At 48.4% G+C, this 27,663-nt stretch overlaps 2 protein-coding genes across 3 annotated transcripts in view; one reads left to right on the top strand and one right to left on the bottom strand.

Annotated features, from left to right (window-relative positions):
• The window catches only part of ADCY2 (adenylate cyclase 2), a 401,037-nt gene extending 390,343 nt beyond the window's left edge, over positions 1-10,694 (top strand). For both annotated transcript variants that reach the window (XM_057708770.1, XM_057708771.1), the window contains exons 23-25: positions 3,325-3,439; positions 7,020-7,144; positions 9,876-10,694. In XM_057708770.1, the coding sequence (XP_057564753.1) occupies positions 3,325-3,439; positions 7,020-7,144; positions 9,876-10,028 (393 nt within the window). In that variant the 3' untranslated portion in view covers positions 10,029-10,694. The remainder of the gene's footprint in view (positions 1-3,324; positions 3,440-7,019; positions 7,145-9,875) is intronic.
• Positions 10,695-14,669: 3,975 nt separating this feature from the next.
• On the bottom strand, positions 14,670-26,799 carry CFAP90 (cilia and flagella associated protein 90). Its single transcript, XM_057710350.1, has 3 exons — positions 26,611-26,799; positions 16,545-16,661; positions 14,670-14,904 (listed from the first exon to the last, which is right to left on the bottom strand). The coding sequence occupies exons 1-3, from the start codon at positions 26,755-26,757 to the stop codon at positions 14,725-14,727; spliced, it is 444 nt and encodes a 147-aa protein (XP_057566333.1). The 5' UTR covers positions 26,758-26,799; the 3' UTR covers positions 14,670-14,724.
• Between the last annotated feature and the right edge of the window lie 864 nt (positions 26,800-27,663).

Genomic DNA, 27,663 nt, shown 5'->3' with positions numbered 1-27,663 from the left:
GGAAGAAAGGAAGAAAGAAATCTTTCTCTCTGAGCCAGAACTTTAATTCCACTTCCCCCATTATATACATATGAGTCAAAAATTGTCCGCACTCCAGTTATGTTATAACTTCTGTTGGCTGCACTGTCTTATCAGCGCTTTCCCTTCAAGGCTACTGTCTCCCCGGTCACTGCTGTGCAGGTATGAAGGTGTTACATCAGTTCATTTGTAACTGCAGGGCAAGCAAAAATGGATGCCCCACTTGTGATCTGCACAAAAGAAGAGCAGCATGCAGTGATTCATTTTTTGTTGTCTGAGGGTGTACCTGGTGCCGTTATTTATCGAAGACTATGTGCGCAGTATGGAGAAAGTGCTTCGTTGTGAAGAAGTGTCTATGAATGGATAGAGAAGTTCAAGGAAGGTCGTACAAGTGTTAGCCATCGAGAAGGAGCTGGACACCCATCCACGTCCGCGGCTGATGACAACATTGAGCTACACATGAAATGATTCTGTCAAATAGTGACAGTGGATTATGTGGCAAATCATTTGCAAATCAGCCATGGCTCTGCCTATGAAATAATCCCCGAAAGACTTAGTTTCGAAAAGTTTGTGCTGGAGCCTAAACTTTGGATTAAGTGCAGAGGGCTGCTATCCAAGGATGTTGTGATCTTGCATGACAATGCACGTCCGCACACTTCTGCCCACACTGTTGACACGCTGCAAAAACTTCATTTTGAAATGTTAAAGCATCCTCCCTATAGTCCTCATCTTGCTTCATCAGACTTTCACCTGTTGGTCCCTTGAAAGCAGTCCTACGAGGATGAAGATTCACTTCTGATGAAGAAGTGAAGACAGCAGTGCGTTCATAGCTCGCAGCTCAGCCTAAAATATTTTTTTAATGAGGGAATACAAAAGCTTGCTGACAGATGGACAAAGTGTATTGAAAAGCAAGGAGATTATGTCAAAAAATGATGTATTTATCTTTTCTAAAAGTTAATTAAAATAAATTCTACAGCCAAAGTGCGGATAATAGATAAAAAAAAATCTCTCTCTCTATATATATAAAGTTTAGTGTAGTGGTCTCAAGTGGGAGCAGTTTTGTTCCTCAGGGGACATTTGGCAATGTCTGGAGACATTTTTCATCGTCACACTGGAAGGAGAGATGCTACTGGCATCTAGTGGGCGGAGGCCAGGGCTGCAGTGTGCAGGACGCGCCCCAGCAAAGAATGATGCCACCCACGTGTCAGCAGTGCCCAGGTTGGGAGACTTGCTTCACCAGTTTATTGCAGTGCTGTGTAGATTCACGGGCTCTCCCTCTTGTCGTGTTCCCCTTTCCCTTGGCTGTAACCGTGGTTTTCTCCATCGCCCTGTCATCCTGGATGGGCGGGTTCTGTCCATTTTCCTTCTCACGCATCCCCACTGAAACCCTCCTAGTTGGTTCTTACCTTCATCCTCCGTAGACAGTGCCCCCCAAAGGTCTCCAGGTGCCTCTTCTTTGAACAGCCCCCAAGAGCTTTCTCCACCTCTGCTGGAGCTCCTCTGGGGCCCAGTGGGATGAACACTCGTCCCGGAAATCGCAGCGTGAGACCCGCGATGGCCCTGTGTTCTGTCCTCTCAAGTATTTCCAGTGTCCTCTACTGACCCCTGTCCCAGCTGCGGCCCTCCCCCAGGCCATCCGTCTGATACTCTCTTTCCTTTTCTTCCCTTGGAGCCCTTGCCCACTGCAGTGGGTACGTGAATGATTCCTCTGGGCGTTGGCTCCTCACAGGAGCATCGCTCGGGGCGTTGACCTTCCATCACAGCTGACGACTCTCTCTCTGTTCCTCCCAGACATCACCCACCCCCACCCACGGCTACCCGACAGCCAGCCTAAGTGTAGTCTCTCAATAGAGGTTTACCAAGTGCTTCTCCTGTGCCAGGCACCCTGGTGTTGTATGTGTGTCTACGGATTAACAGAACACAGCCTCTGCCCTTGTGGAGCTCACAAGCCAGCCAGAGAGACAAAAGAAAGACGGAGAGGATGTCTGTACATCCTGACGGCAGCACTGGGGCTACGTTTCAGCTTGGCCTCCTGAAGCTGTGCTCCAGACCACCCTGTGCGCCTAACCACTCCGATAAAAATGAACAAAAGAAAACAAATAATAAAATAAAATTATACTCCAAAAATGGGGAATCTTCAGGACGTGTAAATTAATACATTTTTATAGATTGTATACAAATACTAATAAAGAATCTATTTTTAAAATACAACCAAAAATAGAATTTTCAAAAGGATGCACTTAAAAAGTACATACAAACATAATAGGTGTTACAAATTAATGGTAAATAGGAATTAGTAACAGGAATCATAAATACAAATTAATAGTAAAGAGAACTAGGAATTTCCACTTACCTGCATTGGAGAACTTGGACTTTTCCTTCAGCTCCATTTGGGTGATAACTCTCTATTCCTCAAGGGATGATAAACCACCCAGGGACCAGCAAAGGCAGAAAATTGTTGTCCCCTGTGTAAGTCTGTTCAGGCTGCCATGACAGAGTGACACAGACTGGGCGGCTGAAACAACACTTCTTTATTTGCTCACAGTTCTGGAGCCAGAAGAGTGAGATCAAGGTGCCAACAGGGTTGGTCTCTTCTGAGGCTTGTCTCCTGGGCATGTAGGTGCCACCTTCTCCCATGTCACATGGTCTTCTCTGTGTGTGTCTGTGTCCTAATCTCCTCTTCTTATAAGGACACCTGTCATACCGGATTCTTCATACTAATAACCTAATTTAATCTTAATTCCTTCTCTAAAGACCGTGTCTTCAAACACAGTCCCATTCTGAGGTCCTGGACATTAGGACTTCAATATATGAATTTGGGGGGCACAATTCAGCCACAACACCCCCTCCCCTAAGGAGGCCAAATAAAGAGTTGTGTTTCCAGAACCAGGATGAGTGGAGCAGGTGAGGAGTGAGGAAGAGGAGGAACAGATCCCCTGACCTCTCTCTCCCCAGCCCTCACATGGGTCCATCCAACAGGAAATCACAGGACTAGGGGGGCAGCCCCTGGAGGTCAGCCTCCCGGAGCCAGAGCCCAGCAGAGAAGGGTGAAGGCCAGGCAGGAGGGGCAAACGGAGAGCGGGGATCCATCCCTCCCCAAGGTGTCTTGTGTTGGCGATTTCTGGTTAAATCAACGTGGGCCCTACTCAGTGTCGTCCAGTGCTCCACGTCACGCCAGGGCCACAGAGATGAATCCAGACACAGGCTGAGATGAGCCTCCATTCCCACCCGCTGTCTGCAGCACAAGCGTTCCTGTGACGGCCTGCTGAGTCCTCACTCCCACCCGCTGTGTCTGTTTTCTTGCAGGAGCCCGAGAGACAGTACATGCACATCGGCACCATGGTGGAGTTTGCATTCGCCCTGGTGGGGAAACTGGATGCCATCAACAAGCACTCCTTCAACGACTTCAAGTTACGAGTAGGTACGTCCTGCAGGTCTGGGGTGGGTGGTGGAGACGCCTTGACATCAGGAACCAATTCACAGAAAGGTCAACATTCCTCGCAATGTTGAAGCAGCACGATGACACACGTGTCGTTAGATCAGCAGGACTGGGTGGCGGATGGAAGGGCCCAGGGCGGTTGTGAGCTCCCGAGGCTCTTCTGTGCAAATTAGAAGAAAAAAAAAAAAATACCGGCTTTGGTTGCACTCAGGCTGCACACCTTTGGTTTCAGAAGTGGACCCTGAGCTGGGTTTCAGTCCCTCCAGCCAGGGTCCCTTTTGCAGGTCACAGCAGGCAGAGCCTCAGGCATCCCAGGAGCTGATGTGAGCCTGACTGTAAACCCCTCCAGCATTTTATACTACTAGGACCCGCTATGGGCTGCATCCAGACTTATGTTTATAACAGTGCATCCTAGAATTGTTGGAATAGTCCCACACTCCTGGGGTCATGACCTACGAGAACACCAACTATGTCCTAAATTCTAACAGAGCTGGAGCTTTTCAGATCAAATGTTCAAATCCAGAGGAAAAGCCAGCTTTCTGCCAAAAAAAAAAAAAAATTCAAGTAAGTTCTTCCTTTGCTTTAAGTTGATTCTTGAGCACATTTCACGCTTCCTTGCCTTTTACAAGTGTCTGTCCAAAACAAGTGTGTTTTAAACCCTCACACGGTCTGTACACACGGCCCTACGATGTTTGCATGGTCACTCACAGCCATTCGTGAATTTAAGAGCTTCTTTGACCATTTCATGTTGTTCTTGGCAACGTAGTTTGCTGCCTCTGAAAGCAAGTCCACATAAGCGTAGTTCTTTTAACAAATTCTATCTGAGTGGCTTTTCACCTGTCTTACCTACAGATTTCAACTTTTTAAAAAATCCCAATATTTGGAGCGATGTTCTTCCTTGACTGTGCATATGTTCTGAATTTTAAAACCCAGAGATGTCTCTTGAGCAAATGGGATCCTGTTCACAGCACGTATGTCTTGTTCACTGTCAGCGTCTGAACACATTTTTATTTAGACCTTCTCACCTGTGTGCACAGTGGGCCTTTACCCGGCTCCACCTGTACTAAGGTGAGAAGGACCAGGCGGGCAGCACGCTTTCCCCATCAAATGTGGAGGTGCCCCTTCCACCTGGTGCTTCTTATTGCTTTAACAGCTTGGAAAATGGGCTCCTCAAACTTTCATAGGACGCGCCTTGAAAAGAGAAATCAGTTGCATCGCAGAATGACCCCTCTATTGTCAAACATTCTTTTTTTTAATTGAAGTATTGCTGATTTACAATGTTGTGTTAATGTCTGCTGTACAGCAAAGTGATTCAGTTATACATATATACACATTCCTTTTTTTAATATTCTTTGCCATTACCGTTTAATCACAGGATGTTGAATATAGTTCTCTGTGCTGTACAGTAGGACCTTTATCCATTCTCCATATAAAAGCTTACATCTGTTAACCCCAGCCTCCCACCCCATCTGTCATCAAATATGTACGGGCCAAAACAATACAGCCCTTCACTGCGAGGGGAACGGGACAAGTCTTTGCTAGTAACATCCATCACATCAAAAGCCCAGGGTTCTTGATCTGGGCCATGACACTATTTTCCAAATTCATGGGAGCAAGCTAGTGGACTTCCTTCAACAGGTACTGATTATTGAATAACTATTAATATCTATGCACTCACCCCACATACCAGCTCTTTTAGGTTTCCGCGGAAGCCCAGCTCAGTGTTTCGGTGGCTTCTGAGCCGGCCTCTCCCCAAACCCCCAGCCTCTCCCACGGGCAGCTTCCCAGCCCCACCTCCGGGCATGCCGCCACCCAGTGGCCATTGACGGTAGGAACTCGGAAGGGTGATAACGGCCCCTCCAAATCGTGATACAAAGTAAGAGCCAAATTCACTCCTGATGTCCTTTTCTGCACGTCCGGCTGTAGAATCGGTCAGTGAGTGTGAACCGCAAATCAAGCACAGTCCCGCACTTCAGCGGAGGCCACTCCGTTGTCAGCAATATCGGCCCAGGCTCTCTCCCCGGCCCCCAGCCGCTGACCAAGCAGGACTCAGAGCAGCCGGAGGAGGGCTGAGGGCAGTGGAGTCTGAGGTCACCGGCCGGCAGCTGGAGTAAATTATTCCGGATGTCTGAAGCAGAGGTGTGAGCTTTACTGAGCTCTCCACAAAAGCAGAGAATTCTTTCTCACCCTTGCGCATCCTGAAGGCTTTTGTGCACCAGTGTTTGTACTGTTTCCTGCCTCCATGGCAAAGAGGAGCCTTCGCCTCCCATCTGTAACTGGCCTTGTAGGTGAAGCAGTCCAGTAGTGGGGAGTGAAATCTCTCAGAAACACCCTCATTAATCCATGCAATTTGACTCCTGCAGTGAGACGGGGGCAGGGAGGAGGGGGTCTTAGATCCCCAACAAAACGTAGGGGGAGAAACCAACCAATCTGAATACCTTTGTATTTCTATAGCCCACTCCCCCCCCACCCGCCCCCCACGCCTGTAACAGCTGTGGGTCTGTGTGTTTGAACTGAGTTCTAGGGACAGGGAATCAGGGACTCGTCCTACCTGCTACACTGGGGGTGCGGGAAGACCCCAGGGAGGGGTCTGTGAGAATGAGAAGTTTGTACGTGTCAAGCTCACAGAAGACTGCATGGCAGGCAGCAAATGCAACACAAGTGTCGAGCGGGTGGCGGTCATTTCAGCAAAACATTGGAGGGACCCAAAAGTCCACTGGCAGCAGGATGACCAATAACTATAGTTCACAGACTCGGGGTAGCCATTTAAGATGAAAATATATGCATTTCAAAAGTAGTTTAACTCCAGAACTATTGGAAAACAATATAATGATCATCTCTTGCCTAAGACTGTATGACAACATAGAAAAACAATTATAATGTTTAGTTTTATAAAGTGTACCAATTTTATGCTATTATGGAATAATGTTAGACATATGAGTGTGGATCAAGAAGACGAAGAAAGGGACTTCCCTGGTGGTGCAGTGGTTAAGAATCTCCCTGCCAAGGCAGGGGACACGGTTTCGAGCCCTGGTCTAGGAAGATCCCACATGCTGCGGAGCAATGAAGCCCATGCGTCTCAACTGCTGAACCTGCGCTCCAGAGCCCAAGAGCCACAACTAATGAGCCCACGTGCAATAACTGCTGAAGCCCACGTGCCCACAGCCTGTGCTCCGCAACAAGAGAAGGCACCACAATGAGAAGCCTGCACACTGCAACAAAGAGTAGCCCCTAGTTGCAGCAACTAGAGAAAGCCTGTGCACAGCAATGAAGACCAAATACAGCCAATAAACAAATAAATAAATTTGTTAAAAACAAAGAACTAAAACACTGTTAGTTTAAAAAAAAAAGAAGAGGAAGAAAGACAAAAATTTTAATGGTTTTGAGCTGATAAGTTAGAGGAATTATTTTTCTTTGTCTTAGCGTTCCATGAGTTGGGCTGATGTTTGCTCGATAATGACGGTTCCAGAAAGGTCTCGTAAAACTTCCCTGTTTGAGACAGCTGCTCACACGGTCAAGTTCATGATTTGAATCGTGCTAACCTGGTTCTGGTGTGTCACAGGTATTAACCACGGCCCTGTAATAGCCGGTGTGATCGGCGCTCAGAAGCCACAGTACGACATCTGGGGCAACACCGTGAATGTGGCCAGCAGGATGGACAGCACCGGCGTCCTGGACAAGATCCAGGTAATTCAGCCTTGCTCTGCCATCACCTGCTACATCTGTCCTCTTGAGAACCATGAATAAGTATATAACGAGGATAATATATTAAAACAGAGGGAAGAAAGTAAACCCTGAAGTTAACTTAAACTTTTTATTGGGGAAATAGTAATTCATTTCTGCATTAACTGTGAACAACAAAAACTGTGTCATCGTATGAAGGTTATTGCATTTGGGAAAGTATGTGATCACAGCAACCAACAGGGCAATGCGCCTGCCTGGGGGGAGGGGCAGCGGGGGTGCCCTTCTCCTTCTCCCTGGTGTAACCCAAGCCACACGTGACTCGCGCCTTCTTCCCCCGCGGGGCTGAACTGGGAGGACGAGTGGAGGGCCAAGCACGGAGAGGAACAGGTGAAATGGAGCGATGGGGAATGACAGTACTAGATCAGACTAGCCTGGGATTCGGATTTCTGGAAATGGTTGGAAAGCTCTGGAATCCACCCAAGGGGGAGAATTCCAAGATCGGAGCAGTTAGAAGCAGTGGTGACTGCGTGTACCTGCGTGGGCCACGGTGCCAGAACGCGGGACTCACCCTCAGAATGAGAAGGATATGCGTGCTCGCGTCGGGGTGTGTGTGGGTGTGTATGGGGGGTGGGGATGTGTGTGTGGGTGGGGGGGTGGGGATGTGTGTGAGGGGGTGTGGGGGTGTGTATGTGCGTCTGTGCACACGCATGCACCCCAGACCAAGCTCTCAGCAGAAATGGGGCTCCTCTGACTAGGGCTTTCTGTCTGCACATCGCGGGCCCCTCCCCCTGCCCAGGGATGCTCCCACGATCCTGGGAAGCCCAGGTCTTCTGTCTGGTGGGTAGAGTGGCAGGCAAAATTAACCTCCAAGGCTCCAGACGATGTCTTTGTTCCCTGTATGGAAGGCCGGAAGTCAGTTGCCTGTAGCATTCTCTAATTCTGATCGCCCCAAAGAACTCTAATCAGGAGAACATATTGTCATCTGAGTTTCTTAACTATGTCTGTATTTTTTCAGTTCTTATCTAATATTCCGGAGCTACACTTGTCTCCCCCAAGGACTTGGGCCCAGCCTGGGGAGGGCAGGACATGAGCATCTGGCCTCTGCATCCCCCTTTCCCTTCCTGCTCTGCTCAGAAGGGAAACGCAGCCAGCCACTGGGTCACATTGCAGAAGACAGACTGATTTTTCTGGCTCTTTCCCACAGCCTGCCCTTGAGATCTTCACATCACACACTTCAGCCTTACTTCTAGGGCCCCAGGGTGCTGTCATGCGTTCTAGAAGCCCAGCCCTCCTGTGGATTGGATGCGCTGCTGCCTCTGCCCGGTGGCAGCATCCCTCCTCTAGGCCCCTCTCAGCCACCAGGGGGCTGGCTCACTGCTGCGGCCACACCAGTGCATGGTCCCCTGACGGCGTCCACACCAAACACAGAATTGCAGTGTAGCGTGCCCGGCACATGTGTGTCACCCACGTGCCCAAGGTGGCCAGGCCCCACAGGTGCCATGTCTGTGTCCGCCAATGAAGTAGGAGGAAATACCTCCCCCTCCTCTGCTGTTTCACATGGTTCCAAAGCAGCTTTACCAGGGATTTCTGGGGAAATAGCTCCCCACCTCTCTACTCCAGACCCAGATACCTCCTGGGGGGCGGGGGCGGGTCATGGTTGGGGACCACTTTCCTGATGGGTGGTCCCTCACCTCAGACACGGAGGTCTTGTTTGTAGCAAGTCTGTGCACCTTACACGTTCTCTGCCTGAGATGATGCCTTTTGCAGGGGGCTTCCCTGACATGCAAGCATCAGACCCCTGCCCTCAATCCTAGGTGTGGTCTCCCAAGGAGAGCACAGCACATGCTCAAGATGAACACAGTACAACCCACCTCCCCTCCCCTCGGAGAGAGGAGCTGTCCTACCCAGCAGATTTCCCTGTGCACTGACCCAGCAGGAGTAGGACGCAGTGCAACGGTGGGGTCCTTGCCTCGTGGTGCAGTGGCAAGAAATCAGGAGTCGTATCACATCAACAGGCTGCCCAGGAGGGGCCATGCCTTTCAGCATCCCAGTCAATCCAGTGAGGGGGGGAGACTTTCCAGACCTGACTCAGAGCATCCTGCCCAGGCCTAGGCTGGTGCCAATTCCTAGTCTTCTTTCAGTTTTAGGTCATTTTATTCACGTGCGTTAAACCTGAAACACGTGACCATTTGCAGAGTTGACTGTGCTGCTTCTCGTGTGTTTTATCTATATTAAAATCTACCATTAATTTTCATGATTTCACGAAATGGCATTCAGAACAATTTGTAAACATCATCTAAAATCCCCCCACTTCAACATAGTTTCACTTCCTTTTTTCCAGGTCTCTCATAGGTGAACGCATAATCTTCACATGGTTAAAATCATGGCGTGGGTCTGGGCTTAATTCACTTCGGGGGGGTGAAATGGTTCGACAGGATTTCATCACCTGATCCGTGATGTTGATCGTGACTGCATCATCGTTTACTGAACCCTGGAGATTACTTGATTCTTAGGCTGTTTCCAGTTTTTCACTTTCACGGCACTGAATTAAACATTATCCTTAGCGTTTCCTCTCGTGGATTATTCTCTCTTCTACTGGTTTCTCAGGAGTGGAATGAATGGGTCAAAGAGCATGAACGCCTGGGGGCTCTTTATCCTTGTAGTCAAGTGCCCTTTGAAAGGGCTGTGTCCACATCTGCACTAAGCACTTCTTCATCTGTCGCTGTGCTTCCAGGTTACTGAGGAGACGAGCCTTGTTCTGCAGACCCTGGGGTACACGTGCACGTGTCGAGGAATAATCAACGTGAAAGGAAAGGGGGACCTGAAGACGTACTTTGTGAACACAGAGATGTCCCGGTCCCTTTCCCAGAGCAACCTGGCATCCTGAAGCGTGGCCTTTGTTTTGGCAAGAAGACTGTATTTTCAGGAAGCTAACAATGCACTTTCTGACTGCCACTTTTGTCCCTCGTTTGTGATGTGTGTGCTCTGTTCTGTCCCCTGGAGCCTCTACAGACTCATTCCCGTGACCCGGTGGCCTACCGTTTGGTGTCTGACGTGTGCCAAGATCGCCCTGCCACTTGCACTGTGCTTACTCCTAAGCAGAAGGGAAAGGAGTGCACGTTACAGCGGAAAAGCCTTCAGAGAAACTGACAAAGATGAGAGAGGTGAAACAAACAAAAATTCTTAAGGCAATAAAACTAGGGGGTGTATATTATCTTCCGGTGCATGTTCTTTTCTGGAAAAATAGGGTAGCTCGCCAACCGCATCCGCTAGTCCGATACTAAAATACACAGTGTTTGTGACTAAGTTGATTCTCTTACCCCAGTGGAATCCGACTGTATTCACCTATGTGTCCCATTGCAGTGACTGTCCACGGCCAGCTGGGATCCGTGGCCCCGACACCTTGCTCCGTCGTGTCTCGTGCCAGCAGCACGTTGCCATCCATCACCACAATTAGTTCTTAAAACCTAGGCCTAGTTTTGTACCAAACGCGTCTGATGTTTTGATGCCATTGTCTTTTGTAAAGTTAATTCATTAAAAGTTTTATGTACTTTGGTTGCTGGTCTGTATCGTCCTCCTCCCCTTTCTTCTTTGCCCTGAGGTTTACTCCAGAACTGAGTTGGTTTTCCACTTATTCTCCCATGGACAGTCGTTTCAGAGGAGCTCTCCAGAAGCAGAGATTGAGCTATCCTTGGGTAAATCAGATCGGGACAAAGTTTGTGATGCCAATCATTTTGATTAAGCAACTCCCTGGAAAGAAAGACAGCATGCTTCCCTGTGTCACGTGGTCTGTTTTCATTTTGGCCTCTCTAGAGAACATCTGCAGAGAAAAATATTTTACTAGTAAAAAGATGTCTCTACTAGCGACAGCATGCACTCTTTCCACATACTCTGGGCTACTGTAACACTTCGGTAGAGCTAAGAGACACAGAATAATTTGGAACTATGTACATCAGCCATCACAATAGTTTGACTAACGAGAGAAGCCCCCAAAGCCCCATGAGCTGCCTGCTATGTCTCAGGAGACTTAAAAAGGCACAGGGACTTCCCTGAAGGTCCAGTGGTTAGGACTTCGCCTTCCAGTGCAGGGGGTGCAGGTTTGATTCCTGGTCGGGGAGCTAAGATCCCACATGCCTTGCAGCCAAAAAAACCCAAAACATAAAACAGAAGCAATATTGTAACAAATTCAATAAAGATTTTTAAAATGGTCCACATCAAAAAAATCTTTAAAAAAAAAAAGGCACAAAGCAAACTTTGATGCACTTTTGAAGAGAGAAGCCCTGGAAAATTGTGTTCTTGTAAATCCAACTCTGAAGTTTTGGTTTCTTTCTTCCCATAAAGAACTCATAGTTTGCTGAAGAGTGAAAGATAGAGAGGCCATGTGTAATCAAATGTTTAAAAGCAAAGCTGCAAATACCAGCCTGGTTGGACAGACCGTAGCTCAGGGCAGGCATCTGTACGAAGCAGAGGACGCCAGTGATGCGTTAGGAAGTGGCTGGGAACTTGGACTTGAAGCAGGAGGCCTCAGTTTGATCCCTGACTCTGGTTTTTCACCACCAGTGAGACTTTGAACGCAATTTTCAGTTTGTCTTAGGAGTATTTTCCTCATTGGTAGCTCATGGGGTCAGGTCTGATTAAAAGAGCTAATGACCGTGAGAGAGGCTGGCAGGTACCCAGGCCTTGCTCCTGCCAGCACATCACAGGACCAACACAACCACCCTGCCAGGGCTTTGGCTCACACTCAGTAAAAAGCACCTACCGAAATTAATAACTGGGCTTCATCATCAAGGTGGGAATACAGCATGATTTATCCAATTGTCTGCCTCAGTCAGAAATTTTTTGATCCTATAATTGCCACTCAGCATTGGCCTTAATACATCTAATTCTCCAAAAAGGTGACTGAGAGAAGGAAAATAATATAAGGGCATTTGCTTCCACTGTAACCAAAATCTGGACTAGAATGCCCCAGCTTTCTTTGACTTCAAACTGCCCCTGTAGGTTCTTCCTCCCTTAGAGCCTACAGCATCCATCCTGGGCCTCCTTTTGTCACCTGCCCTTAAAGGTAGACGCCTGCGGATGGTGATTTGCCAAGTGCTCTTAAATGTGCCCCCCAGCCGCTGTGCCGGGATGCAAAAGGAAAACTGTTTTTTCTGGTTTTTTCCCAAAGCCGTATCTCCAGTCTTATCAAACAACAGACTTTTTAAAGCAATCAGAGTCATTATCAAGTCCACCTTGCAAAGGTCTGTGCATACGTGCATCTCTCAGAGTGAGGCTCCCAGCCAGCAGCAGCATCGCCTGGGAACTTGTCACAAACGCACATTTTTCAGGCTCCAACGCAGACCTGCCAACTCAGATATCCTGGGCAGGGGGGGAGGGGCACGAAAGGGGGCAGCGTGCTCCCTGTGCTTTGCAGAGCAAGTCTTCCAGATGATTCTGCTTCCCGTCAAGCCTGAGGCCTGCTGCGTTTTACAACAGAGGGAACAGGAGCAGAGAGGTTCGGGTTTTGTGCAAAGTTTCCCAGTTGATCCGTGCCCGAGACGAGACTAGAATGGAGACCTGCCTGTTTCCTGAATCTGAAAGTGACTCCCTAGATTCGGGCAACCACGGACATTGCTGTGGGCAAATCATGCAAATGGGAGGACTCACCGTTTCATATGCATCAGCCCAGCAGGCCTGTGACATTGGTAACACGTGAGAACCTCGCCTCAAAACCCTCCTTAACCTCTAAGACTTGTACGACACCCCCTCTCATGAAAAACACCGTGAGTCCGGTCCCCTTAACACTGCAGTATTTTTAATACATCTGTTTGGAAAAGACTACAGTCATGAATCTTCCATGTTATTCTTTTTCCCAGCTCACTGTGCTTTATCCTAAAGACAGCAACACTGCTTTTGAAAAAACACTGACTAATGGGAATTTAATAATTCAAAACAAATTATTTTAATACATGTTTCTCTTTGGTAAGATGACTAACAGGCATTCACTGATTGGCTTTCAGGTGTCAAGGTCAAGATGCGAAAAGAAATACATTTAATTTTCCCTTGCTGCCTGACAAATGTGAGAGCTTTTGAAATCTTGCCCAATTCAAGTCCTGCTTTTTAGAAGCAGTAGGAGGTTAAGGGAGTAGGGTCTGACTTAAAGTAACTATAAACAATCTAGTCTGACGTTAATTTATTGCAGCTCCTTCAGATGAAGGCATTTCCTAGAGATGCCTTGTCTTTCTTGGTAATCAAGACTAAAGAAAGAGGAACTGTTAAAAATTTCCATAACCCAGACTTTATATATTTTCTATGATGTTACCATAAATATGCTTAACGCACCCAAAGGCATTTCAAATATACTGCTATTTGGGAAAAAAATAATAAAACAAAACACACCTATAGTGAAAAAACAATATTATATATTATATATTTAAGACTCGTTCAGCCTTGGAATTGCCAGAAATGCAGTGTCGTAAGTCCTTGGAGAGTCAAGACAATAAAACCAGCAATGGATGAGTCAGCAGTGAAATTAATTACATCACCTGCCCATTAACTGCTAAGCTGTGGAAAATTTAATCACGATAGATAAGCGGTGATTTCTTCCAAGAGATCCATTCATTAGAAACATAGCCAATATCTTAGTACTTGAATAAGTTTCAAACCATCTCCAAAGTAAACATTTCCAACTCTGATTAAAAGCAGCAGCAGCTTGCTAAAAGAAAACTGCTCAGAGTAACGGCCACAGCCCCTCTCATGCCGGCTGAGACCACACTCCAGTGGCTTACGGATTCCCACACAAACTCCTCAAGGTTCGGAACTCCCCCTTTAAAGATGAGGAGATGTGGGCTGGAGGTGGTGAGACGATTTGCCCTACTCCACGCAGCTGGAAAATGCAGGAGCCACAGCCTTACCCAAGTCTGCTGAGCACCAAAGCCCAGTCTCCTCCCGTGACCTTTGGCTGCTTCTCCACTGAGGAGTGACAGCAGCATCACTGGCCACCGAGGCCACGCATCCGAATAGGGGCTTTTGTCCTCGATTGTGCACAGTTCTGTTATTTGTGGCTCAGGCCTCTTGGGGGGGGGGGGGATGTTGTAGACTCTGGAGTTCAGTTGTGCCAAAAGGCAATTTTATTACAGCTCCCGTTAACTTTGCACTATCAGGCCGCAGCAGTTTCCATAAGTGGTGAGAAAAGTACCTGCACACCATTCCCATGAGTGCCTCCGCCACGCAGACTCGCAAACGCGGAGAGGAGCGAACAAAAATCAACCCAACCACTGTCAAGGGGGAGCAAGGCTTTCATTTTATTCGGATGCTCACAGTGGGTCAGTCTCCAGCATCATTTCACCTGAAATCGGTTCACGTGAAAACCGTCATACTAGGTGTCCATCCCAAGAATCGCAGGCATTTGGCCAGGCTGGTCGCCGAGGAAACGTGCGGAAAGCAGCCCTGCGTGGTCCTTCCCGTGGCCCCTGCGCATCCCGGGCGCATCAGGGGTGCCCCCTGGCCCAGGAGGTCCACCCAGGGGCCCGGAGGCCAACGCCGCCCCGCCACCGCCCGTGCCAACCCTCACTCCCACGCGCCTTTCGGGCCACGGGAGGGCGTCAGGCTGGAGAAATGTGCCCGAAGCCAGGCGCCTTGATGCTGAGGATGTCGTTCTTCCGGTAGAAGTCGGCCTTCACATGGCCGGCGCGGCCGTGGTCCCGATTCAGAGGCTCCACGGGCTGGTGGATGCGCCGCCCGTAGACGGAAGATGTCAGCACCCCCACCGGCCTCTCCCGCTCCTGGGGGGGAGGGTGGGGAGGGGGGAGCAGAGAGCTCTTACCTGTCCACGCTCACGTGCCCGGGCACCTGCATCCCACCTCCACCTGGCTTCTTAGGGCCCCTCCGCACTGAAGCCGGGGGCACCTCTTCAACCAATTCACACCCTGTCCCCTCTGCTCAGGCCCCGCCAGGTGTCCTCAAGTCGTTCAGAGGAAACACCCAGATCTTGCATTAGGTACCCACTGACTTCAGGGTCCTGTTCCTCCTCCTTCTCCGCCCTTCTCCCTGCGCTGCTTCTGCCTGTCTTCTGTCCACCTTCTTCCTTCTCCCAGATACACATCTCCCCAGAGGCCCCATCTCCCCAGAACCTCTCATCTCCTGAAACCCCCCATCCCCCCAGCCCCCATCATGTCCCCAACCCCCTCATCCCTTTCATTTTCCCCATCTCCTTAAAAGGCTATATTTCTCTGCATACCACTTATCATTACCTGCAATTTGGTTCACTATTTATTAGGCTTTTATTTTTCTGTCTCCTTGTGGGAATGTCAGCTCTAGGAGGACAGACACTTCTGTTTTATTCCCTTTGCACTCAGTGGCACATGGGAGGTGCTCAGAAACTCTGGATCTAAGTCATGCCAGGCGTTTGCTTATGAGAGAAAGCCACTAACTTAACTATCAACTTGGGATGAATTAACATAAACCAGAACAACAGAAAAAAATGTTACTATCCGTGACTTCAGCGGTGATACTTCATAGCATCTCCATTGCTTCATTTCACATCAATTACAAGGTTCATTGAAAGTGACATAGTTGCATTCTGAAACATTAACAGCCACAGGCAAAAATGCTCTGATCCAAAAAGAAATCCCACCAGAAGTTTTTTCATTCACATTTCTGTGTATTGTACAAAGATTACGGTATTAATGCAGCATCCTGATTTTAATAGACATACTGTCCTCAATCAGATTTTACGGACACAATGTCCTAGTGTGGAAGAGGGTCTAACCTAGTGTGTCTTAGCAGGAGGGTCTAACCCGGCCGCAGGTGGGCGCAACCACGCCCAGGGGATAGACAGCCTCCTTTCCCCACCCCCTCACCCCACAACCCGCCTCCCCACCACCGCCACTCCCACCCCCAACCCCATGAACTTGGTGTGAACCTGACCTTCTCACCCTGTGAGTTTGGTTCCCTCTGTTGGTCACCGCCCCCCCATACCTTGTGTAGCTGAAGAGCATCAAAGCCCTCCCTTTCAGAAAACCATGCAAAGATCAAAGAAGAACTGAGACGGATGTGGTGTATACAGTGGCCTGGTAACTTGGAAGAAATATTCTTTTTTACATGTGTGGTTTCATCCCTGGAAGTCCAGCTTCTTAGAACTATGATAGCCAGGACTCAGAGGTTAAGCAAAGACCTATTTATCTGTTGAAAAGAACTGAGTTTTGCTGTCATGAAATTGTTACATTCTGTAGGACTAAACAACAGTCACAAAAAATAACACAGAGTTTAACATGGCAGATGGAGTGAGCGGCACTTCCTGGCACAGCGAGACAGGGGAGGGCTGCCCGAAGGTGAGTTACCTGCAGCCAGCTGGACACAGTGCTAAAGAAACACACACACGGGAAAGCTGTTCACACCCGGGGATACCCTGCCTTACCATTACCTCCTCATTAACGTGAAGTCCCAGGCTTTTTGCATGTTCTCTGTCGTCTCGGTGCAATTTCTGATTATAACCTGGATTCCTCTTAAAAACACAGTCATAGAGGGAAATGATTCCGGTCTGGGAATAAAAAGAGAAAGAAAGCCATGGGTTTATTCAAGGGCTGAGCTGTGGAAGCTTCAGGCGGCCTGAAAACCCAAACCCTCCCTGATGGAGAGGGGAGACGTGTAGAGATTCCTGACTGCACCGAGTGTGAATGGGAAGGTCACCCCGCGGGCAGTGACCAGAGAGGGGGGCCAGGCCCCAGGTTCCTGAGAGGCCCCCATGGGGTGGGACCCTAGGGTAGGGCTCACATCTTAAAACAATGATAGTCCACTCAATATATGTGTTTTCTCCTTCCTTTTCTTTTTGGCCCCGCCATGCGGCATATGGGATGTTAGTTCTCTGATCAGGCCTCGAACCCTCACTCTCTGCAGTGGAAGCGTGGAGTCTTAACCACTGGACTGCCAGGGAAGTCCCTCTCCTTCATTTCTACTTTTCTTGAATTTCTCAACTTTTCTATAATAGGCTTGTACTGCTTTGAAAAACTAACCATCTCTGAATACTAGGACAATATATCCAAATAGAAGTTCTCCCTCTCTAGAGAGACAGAAATATTTTCTTTAATCATATGAGACAGCTATAAATACTGTAATTCGTATATATATGAACATATATATTTGCTATGTTATATATGTATATATATACATAATATACACATATATAGCAAACATATGTATAAAACGCACACACATACAGCTCTGATGTGTTCGAAAATGATCCCATTAACAGAGCTACCATCTGTAACATCTCCATTTTTTTATCCCCAATTTTTCTTACTACGAAAATAAAACTGCCTCATTTGGTATCTCGTAAAAGGAAAAGAAATGCACGTGTTAGCTGATCTTTAATCCTCGCCCTATAATCAGGCCTGTCCTTCATGTTCCTCCAGCCAAGTGCCAGCCGCCTTGAACCCCCCAGCAGCAAACCCTGGAATTTGGGATCATGGGGCTTCTGACCTGTGCTTGTTTGTTTCCTCCCCGATGGTAATGCTACAACGATCCCCTCCAACCGCAGGACACAGAGGTAGAAGGTAACGGAGAGAAGGACGCACAATGTGTGCGCTGTCTGTTGTAAAACACACCCCGCCCATTCTCAGTGCGGGAACTCAGAGCTGCTGGCAACAGTGGGCGTGGCTGGATTGTGAGGTAGTGTCAGCCCAGCCATGAACAATCCTTCACGGGCCATGCCTCCTCTGCAGGACACGCTGCGCCTGCTCAGGAAGGTCTGAAGATGACCGAGACATGGCTGCTGCCCTGGTGCTGTTAGCCAGCTCGTCAGGAAAACAAGGCCGTCTTTTAGAAACATCATTTTCAAGTTCTTCAGAATTTCGGTGGCACCATGTTCAAAGCCCTTATTCAGTGATGCTGGAATCCTGGTTAGCCTACATTCTGAGTCACTCTAGCTGGCTGCAGGCAGGAGACGTGGCTTCTGGATCTGGGCCCCAGTGGGCATTTAGTGAGGTCACCTTGCAGGAGCTTCTTCTTGGTGTTGTCTTCTCTGTCCCCCTCAGCTGCGGCGTCTGTGCATGCATTGGTTTGGCTGGCCCTAGCTTTCATGCCTCCTGAAGGCAACCTACAACCTACAACCTCCTGAAGGTAACTTTGTACTCATAGGATTCAAAAGCAAAAGACCCAAATCAGTGGAGAAGTGATACATTACTCAGCTTTTGGTACTGTGAACATTGGCTAGCTGTTTGGGAAAAAAGAAAAGGAAACTTGGGTCTTCACATCACACTACAGACAAAAGTAAACTCTGGATGGATTAGAAAAATAACTGAAAAGAAAACCCACAGGGGATCTCCTAGGCATAAAAGCAGTGGGGAAATAGCACAAAGAAAATATCCATCACGTTGACCATTTAAATTTCAGACATTTGTGTATCAAATTCAAACTTAAAAACCTTCAGGAAATGGTGAAGAAATCTCAGTATCTTTAATATCAGTCTGTAGGACGTCCACAGAAGCAGAAGCTGGTGGACTTGGCAGGGTGCTCACTTCTAGCCTAGAGAGATTAAGCAAACCTGGCAGCAAAACTTTTTTGGGGTAAGCTACCAGGCCAGTGGGTCCTGAAGAGACACAGCAGAAGCTAAGGGTGCCGCCCACTGTGCTGGGATGGTGGGAGACAGGTTCTCCAGAGAAGGATGCTTGCCTCCTGTAAGGCGGGTACTGCGATGCAGACCCTGCCCCTTGGGGCTCAGATCCACTGGCCAGGCCCGGCAGAGGCCGACACGAACAGTAACTTGAAACCTCAGCACCCCCGCATCACCCGCATTTACACAGTAATCTACACTGGGCTCTTGGTCATAATGTAGATGTTCCATTGTGGCTGGAATCCCTCCCGGCCTGACTGACCTGTGAAATGGGTGTGTTTCTGGCAGGACCCGCAGTGGGCAGCAGGATGACCTGGTCCCCTAGGACTGAGCACCTGGGTGGGAGCTGCACCGGTGGCCAGAGGTGCCGCCTTCTGTACCCTGAGAACCGTGGGTCACAGAGGAGGTGACCAGCGCCCAGCCTCAGTTCCCGCAGCACCCCCTGCGGGTGACCAGCTGCTCCCACGCTGAGGGTCAGCCCCGCCACCACAAGGGGGCAGCACTGACATCAGGGGGAACCGATCCTCCGGGTGCTGACTTCCTGGGCAGGTGGCCCATTCATGCCTCACCCTCCTGAACTGAGTAAGCCCCTGGAGTCCTTGAACTTGTCCTGGGAGGGAGGAACGGACTCGAGAACAGAATGAGAATGCCATCACTGTTACCTGAAAGAGGGAGGAAGTCTCCTATGTTGGAGAAACACTGCGACATGCAGCTTTGCAGAATAATGCCTATTTCTTCCCATTCTAATCGGGTCTCCTACAATACTCTATAAAAGTAACATCTATGAGCAGCAATGCCGGCCTCCCATCCCCAGGATTAGGTACCAATAGCCTACTCTATCTTAGAAGAGTGTCTTTGTTAGAAATCTCACTGCTGATGGATGTGATCAGAATCTTTATGTCTTCTATGTGGGGATTTTGCCTACTCAGGAATTCCCAGAATGAAAATGAATTTTTATCTATCATTGAAAAAATAAGAAAATATTAATCCATCACGGGGCAGGAAGCCTCACTTAGTGACTATTTCCAATACCTAATCAAACCAAAAATCTGGGTTTTCCTGGATTTTAATTATTAACTTTTCTTCTTCCTGTCTTTTTTTATCCCTTTATGGTTTGAAGCAACATGATATTAATAAAAGGCAATCTGGATTTAGATGCTACCACAAAACAGAGCTTCTGTGTTCCTGGTATTTGGCTATTAAAATCTCTCAAGGGGTTGCCTCTATTTCACAAGTGATGTTGTTTTAAAAAAGAAAAAAAAAAGCAAAACAGAGTCCCTTTATTTTTTCTCTGATAATCTCCTTTTGTGTTTTGAGTATTGTTATATTGTATTCTGGTCTTATTCTGGTTGTGGTGTCTGATCACCCACCATCAGTTTCCATATGGAGACCCCCACTCCTAACACTGAAAAATCACTCCAGTCTGTAGTCCTGGGCCAATACCATAAGCCAGGTGGGGGCCTTCAGTTTTCAACCTCCAAAGCACATTGGGTCTACTTTGTGCCAGGCACTCTCCTAGACTCTGAGACAGAAGCAGGGAGACTCTCTACCTTACAGGAAACCACGTAAAGGCTGAGAACGGAAATAGACCCACTAATTAAAACATTTCAACATAACGCACAGGGAGGAACAGAGGTTTGTACAATGTACAGTGGCACCAAAGAAGGAAGGATCAGCTCCTGTCTGGCCTGGGGGCAGCAAGTGAATGTGACTGAGACAGACAAGAAGGCCCACGCCACCATAGCTAGAGCCACTGGGGAGTAAGCTCCTTGTGTGTTAAGGGTTGAATCCCTTCCTCCAAAAACTCATACGTTGAAGTCCTCACCCCTCAGAATATGACCTTGTTTGGAATTAAGATTATTAAAGATGTAATTAGTTGAGGTCAGACTGGGGTAGGGTGGGTCCCTAATCTGAGAAGACTGTTGTCCTTATAAAAAAAATTTGCACATGGACACAGGTAGGCAGACAGGGAAGGTGATATGAAGAGACACAGGAAGCAGACGAGCACCTGCAAGCTAAGGAGAGAGGCCGGGGACAGCTTCTCCCTCAAGCCTCAGAAGGACCCCCCTCTGCCAGCACCTCGATTTCAGACACCCAGCCTCCAGAAACGATGAGACAATAAACTTCTGTTGTTAAGCTGCCAGGTTGGTGGTACTTTATTACAGCAGCTCTAACAAACATACACGGTAAGGAGACATAGCCATCTTTTGAACGATGGAAAGTAAGAATGGAGATGGTACAAAGGTTATTGCAGTGGAACCGGAGACCCAACTGTGGAACACTCGGCTCAGGTAAACGGAATCTGTAGACCAACTGGCTTGGTAGACATCACCTTTGTGCAGCTCTCCTCTACTGACTGCACAGAGGATTAATCTTCCCTCTACTTTATGTTAGTGAAGTCATGTGACCAGCTCTAACCAGTGTGAACAGTGAGTGGAGGTGACATGTGACTCTTCAATCAGAAGCATTTAAGAGTTACTGCCAGGGACTCCTGAAGCTTCAGACTGAGGTGTTAGCCACTTCCACGGTGGTTGCTGAGGGACTGTACTGGGCAGAGTCACCCTTCTGATCCCTGTTGGACACTTTGCATGAGAAATAAGCCTTGTTTTAGGCCATCGAGACTTTGGGGGTTGTTTGTTACTGCAGCATAACCTAGTTTATCATGACTAATGCAAGTTCATAAACAAGGAAGAAGTCCTACCACCTCCAGTCCACAGGGGGCCTGGGCGCCATCCCTTCTGGGGTTGTGGGCTTTCTTACACCCAGTGCCTCCTCCCAAACTTGGAAGCTCTCTTCCTCCCAGAAGCTATACAAACTCTCACACAAATAGTTGGGGTAAGATTTTGAGCAAACTGAGATTCAAGTCCTTTATATTCTCACCCCTTTCAGACAATTTTGAATATAAATGCACTCTACATCGTAAATTTGAACCAGATAAACTCTGCAAGGAAGAAACAGGAAAAAGGAAATTAACACGTTTTTCCATGGTAACTGTGGCAAGGGTAATACTACATGCTCACCAAACACATCCTCTTCCAGAACAGCTTCCATCACAATTAGGCCACGGCCAGGTGACCAGCTCTGGCCAGGGAATGTGGGTGAAACCAGTGGAAACCACCTTCTAGGCCTGGTCCCTAAGAAACTCTCAGCAGGCCTCCACTGTCTCGCTCCTTGCTCATTGGCCAACAAACTAAAGGATCCAGGGAAGGACCCCAAAGTCCCAAAGAGTCCCAGGCCTGGCAATAATGGAACCATTATAACAGAGGAGCCCAGTTTCCCAAGTTACTGCATTAAGAAGAGCCGCCCAGGAGAAACATACATGTTGGGCTCTACTCCATTACATTATGTTTACATGTTTAAGGCCAGTGGTGCACTTATGTCAACGACCTGCTTTCTGGAGAACAAAGACCTGGTTCCTGTGGTGTAAATACTCCCATCATGGCCAATTTCAGGCTTCCAATTGAATGCAGAGCTCAGAAGAGATGCTAAAAATCCCATCTTTGTCAGTATGATCCGGCCCTGACACACCGCTGGTTAAGACTCTCAGGGTTTGGGGTCCATTTGTTTGCATAGCACACCCTAGCCCACCTTGACGAATAAGGATATGACCGGGCTATTCTCCTCTCCTCGCCTCGTGGGCCATACTACTGCTGCTTCTCACCTGGAGGCTTTCAGGTACTGTGTGACTACCCAGAGCTTTGTGACCTACCCTTAAAACTGAAAATTCCCAAGGTGACCGAATGTGGTTTTCTTTGATTCATAAGGGCCTCATTTTACTTCTGATAAATTCAGTGCTTCTCCTTGGGAGTCTAGCAGTGTATGAGGCTTAAGGAGGGTGTTTTCATTAATTTTAACATTGTTCAAAATTCTCTGTCTCAGAAGAAACGTAGCTTGTCAAGGACATAATGTTAACTTCTTTAAAAGAACAATACTCAACTATTCTCTGGTTTGTGGCAAAGACTGTGTTTCCTCTCTGGTGTATTAAGATCGCAAGTTTGGTAAGTTTTCATAACTTTCCAAATAATCTGAATAGTTCCTCAATTTAATAAGAGTGAAGCCAGTTGCCTTCTCACGTCCACTGACACCAGCTCCCCATTCGCCACACCTCACCCCGCTCCACCCCCCCCAGCGATTCACATCCCGGAACAAAGGGCCATCCACGGGGGCTAAAACCTCAATCTAATCTTACATGAGCCTCTTGGTCAAATATATTGGGGAAAATGCTGTTTGTTTTCATGTATCATTTGCTTGTACTTCCTAAAAGGGGATGATTTTGAAAAAAAAAAAGTCTGAGATATACTATTCAATGAAAAGAGCTGGCTGCACATATATACACATAGCTGTGTGGTCATGTGTGAACATGTTCTTATTTTTAAAAGTTTGACACACATCACCACCTTCATAAACACACATGCAAAGGCATGCACTGTGTGCTCGCGGGTGGTCGTGACTGGTAGGAACACATATTCCCCACTCCGGGTGTTTCCTTCCGCAGGCATGATTTCCACTAGGAGGACGCACGTGACCTCCCCTCTCACCCTCCCTCCCCTCCTCTCCCTCCCTCCTGCCCCTTCTTAAGCTCCACCTGCCCTGGAGGGAGACAGTCAGCTCCCTTCAGTTCCCAGGGGCAGGTCCCTAAACAGTGCAAGTGCAGCCGGCCCAGCCAAGAGAGGGGCAACCAGAGTCCACTCCCAATTTTGGTCCCCTCAGGAGAAGAGCAAGGTCAAGGATAACCCAAAGAGCAGATAATCCAAAAGGAAACCTCCATTTAGTCTAGGAGGCTGAGCTTGTCAATCGGTGACTTGTCTCTTTGTTTAAAAAGGCTGCATCCGTTTTCTCATCCACACCGGTCCATCAGCAGCAGGTGTTTCTGACGCACCAACGGTGAGACCCGCGGGCACTCTTTCCGTTGCTGAGGACAGAGCCATCATACAAATGAGTCCCTGCCCTCATGGAGCTCATATTTTAATAGGAGAGAAAAAAACCAACAAGATAACTAAGTAAAATATTTAGTAGGTTAGATACTACTAGATGTGAAGGAGAAAAGCGGGCAGGAGGGGGAATGGAAGTGTGTGTTGGGCGGGCGGGGGGCATAACTGTATTCAGTTCGAACACATTGGGATTGGAAGGTATGTGGGTGCAAGAGTCTGCAGGAACAGAGAGAAACTTGCCTAGATTTTAACAGGTGAATCAACAACAGAACTGGAGCTCACCTGTCCTCCGCAACCCCTAGAGGACAGTGGCCAAGCCTGTGTGGCAAATGTGCTTGATGCCTGAAGGTGAAGAGGGTCCAGGAGGGGCTTGGGAGCTGGTATTGAACTCACGTCCTGTATCCTGGATGCAGGCACAGACCCTTCGGAGATGCCTCTTTGCACCTCTGCGCGGTCAACACCCATGGTTATGTTTATCAAGTTGTTGGCTGCACTTGGCAAAGGGAAATTCAGTATCAGGACGGTAAAGAAACAGTCGGCCCCTTGCCTCTTTCCACCACCACTGGCTAGGAAAGTTGGCTAATCCCACCAAAACTAAGGTGGGGCTTTCTGACTGAAGCTTCCCTTGGGACAGAGCTATCCACAACCCACATTAGCATGACAGAAGGCATTATTCTAGAACTGCCTAAGAATTTTTTTTTAATGTAGCTCTTAGACTTTGAGAAATTTAATCAAAACCTTCATAAAAGGGCATTCTCCTTTGACTTAGCTTTTCCATTTCAGTAGCAGAAATGTTGCATAAGGCAGAAGAAAAAAGTAATTTAAAAACAGCATTGAACTGAATCTACGGAACACTGTTTTATAGAAAAAGCCCACACTGCTAGAAGCCCCCTAGGGAGCAGAACAGGAGTTGATAGCATTTTCGCTGGTAGCTTTAGAGGACAAATTTGTCTTAACATCCGGGGCATTACTGTGGCTTTAAATAAGTGTGCTCCTGTCCGAGCTTTGACTTCGGGCTCCCGCAGGGGAGATGCCTTAGAACATCAGGAACCACCAGATTGACATTCAGACTACCTGCCTCTCCTGTGTTAATTTCCAACCTTGAACAAGGTGGAGAATAAAAGACAGGCCCCGGGGACTCAAGCCTCAATGAAAGGAAACTCTAACCATCACTAAGAACAACAAATAATGATAAAAAGAGCTCTCCTTACACTGGGCTATGTGCCACTTTCTACCCATTAATAAAACTAATTCTCATAAGAGCGCCATGCAGTCGGTGCTGTTTGATCCCTGATTTAGAGACGGGCAAGGTGAGACGGCTTGTTTGCTCTGTGACTTGGGCAATCTGCTCAGCTAGTTACACGGAGGCAGTATTTTTACCCAGGACTCCCGGGCCTGTGCTACTAACGAACTAACCAGCGAGTGTGACACACAGCAGTTGACTTAGGAGCTAGTTTTGCAGTGTTTCTTCTCAGCTTTGAGTGAGGCCTGGAATCATTTACAGTACAAAGAATTTAGGGGCAGCTGAGTCCCCAGCAAACCTGTGATACAGAGTTCATCCTCTTTAGTCCAAATGATCTCAAGGTCAGAGAATCAGCTGCTGGATGATTAAATATTAGAGAGTACAAGGACATTATTGCCATTGGTAGCTGGCTTGCAAATGGACTTTGAAATGTCTTTTGGTTTTTTGTTTTTGGTTTTGTTTTTGCTGCTTTGGAGGCTTTTTATTTAGGTGTTAACCTTTCTCCTGCAACATTTTCTTCCCCGTGATGATAAAGGCCTCAGGACTTGAATTTGTCTGTGACCCCAGCTATCAACTGTACTGAATTTTTTTTCTTAAAATGTACTTTGCATTAATTTGTCTAAGGCCCATCCGTACCTTTCAGGGGCAGTAAGACATCAGAGCAGACGTTGGCAAGTGTTTTCTGTAAAGGGACAGAGAGTCACCATTTTAGGCTTTGCAGGTCCTATGGTCACTGTTGCAACTACTCAGCTCTCTGTGGTTGCCACTGGCAACAGTAAACACATGGGCAGGTGACTGTTTTCACAAAACTTTGTTAGAAGAGGTGGAGGGGCAGATCTGGCCCAGGAGCCTTCCCATGCAAGGCCCCTGCACTCGAGGGGCACACTTCTTGCCCACTTCTGATCTCCTTCCAAGTATGGAGCCCCTATCCCCTCACACCTTGGGCATCTGTCTACCCCTTGGTTGATCTGGCCCCAGGAAGGTGAGGCCATGTGTCAGATTGGTGAATTTAGGAAGGATAAACTGAGTCTGCCAGACTCGACTCTGCCCCTTTTCCCTTGGGAGTGCCTGGCCCGCAGGAGGTCAGGGGTCTTCTCTGCTTTTTCCAGGGCCCACAGTTGTAGTGGCTGGATGAGGAGGTCCATCCGGTTTGCAGCTTCAGTCTTCCCAAACTTATTTGCCCAGAGTCCTCAGCGGGGTCCTGCACCCTGGCTTTTATCACTGACAAGTGGCTTTTTTTGCTTTTTGATATGTATCTTGGCCCCTATCTGCTTAATCCTTTATCTTATTTCCCTATAGCCTCAAGGTGGTAATTAATAAGACCCCTCAAAGATATACATAAAATGGTGTACTGTGAATTTTTTCATTTTTGTCAATTAGTCAGATTATGTTTATGTACTTTCAATAAAACAGCATGCACCAACTTAAAACATGACTTTCCTTGCTTTGTGACTGGTCGTCTCACGCTGTGCATTAATGCTATGCGTGAATCATAAATGCATCGGCAATAATAAAGACTTTGCATACTTAAGTTGTAAAGTTCATTTACCCGCACTCCGCAGGTAGCCCCGCCCCGGCCTGCAGCCCCGCCCCCATCACCCCGCCCCGGCCCCTCCCCGCCAGTGCAGACCCGCCCTCAGTTTTCCCCTCCCCGCATCCGTCCCGGCTCCGCAGTCCGCCCAGCCAGCCGCCCCGGGCCGCTCACCCTGGCCTGGCGGTAGTAGTAGCTGTGCTCCCTGGGGTCCTGACGCCGCGGCGGTACGTAGCTGAAGGCCGACAGCGCCGAGATGGGCGGCGGCCGGGGCTTGCCCCGCAGCGTGGCGGCGGTGATCTCCTCCTCGTCCTCCTCCATCTAGCTGCCGTGCTCGGTCCCGCCCGCCGAGGGGCCCGGTCCCATTCCGCACGCCGCAGGCTGCCCGGCTCCCGAGTTCCGCCGTTGCCTGGAAACCGTGGACGCGCGATGGGAGGCGGGATCGCGGGGATGGGTGGGGAGGGGGCGGGGATGGGGCGGGGAGGGGTGGGGAGGGGCGGGGCCGACCCTCCCCCACCCCCCGCCAGGCACTTCTGTCCACACCAGGTCTTTCCTTCTGGGTGCGTCGCGGGGCCCCAGCTCCTACAGCCGCTGAGTCTGGGTTCCCGGGTGGCAGGCTCCTCTGGGATCTTCGCTTTCCGCCCTGCTTACCTTTCCCCACGCAGTGTCGCTTCGTTGGGCAGTTAATGACCTTGCACCTACTGTGTGCCAGCGCTGGGGATGTAGCCTTGAATCCAGCAGCCCTTGTCCACCAGGATCTGACAGTCTGGTGATGAAGACAGGTGATAGATGTGAAAAGACGGGTAACTTGAAGAGGGTCTGGAGCAGCGCTGCCCAATAAGAACATAGAGAGGGCCACGTTCTCATCCTTCCCTGGGCAGAGGTCCTCATAAAAGCACCAGCAAAGAAATAAAAAAAAATAAAAAAAAAAAAAGGAAAGAAAAGTAAAAAAAAGGAAGGCAGGGAGAGAGGGAGGGAAAGAAAGAGCTCTTGTAATCTACTACCTCTCTTAACCTCTCCAAAGTCTTTTAAAGACTGGACGTAGGAGGGAAGCTGATGGTCATGAGACTTCACAAGCCTTGCAGAGGTGATCTGGGATCACATTTTGCAAAATGGGAGCAGTTGACACCAATTATCTTGAGAACTCAGCTAAAACTGAGACCGAGATCGTTTCATTGAAAAGTCCTTTTCTACAGCCATGTGGGTGTGCATGTGTTAGCTTCCATT

This window comes from Hippopotamus amphibius, chromosome 15, assembly GCF_030028045.1.
Source record: "Hippopotamus amphibius kiboko isolate mHipAmp2 chromosome 15, mHipAmp2.hap2, whole genome shotgun sequence".
NCBI classification, from domain to species: Eukaryota; Metazoa; Chordata; class Mammalia; order Artiodactyla; family Hippopotamidae; genus Hippopotamus; species Hippopotamus amphibius.
The sequence above is the reverse complement of the archived record's forward strand: the minus strand, read 5'-3'. Positions and strand labels throughout refer to the sequence as shown.

Coding starts and splice junctions, on each gene's coding strand:
- CFAP90 (XM_057710350.1), bottom strand. CDS start 26,757: ATGGAGGAGGACGAGGAGGAGATCACCGCCGCCACGCTGCGGGGCAAG. Junction 16,662..26,610: donor ACTACTACCGCCAGGCCAGG/GTGAGCGGCCCG, acceptor TTTTATTCCCAG/ACCGGAATCATTTCCCTCTA. Junction 14,905..16,544: donor GACTTCACGTTAATGAGGAG/GTAATGGTAAGG, acceptor CCTCCCCCCCAG/GAGCGGGAGAGGCCGGTGGG.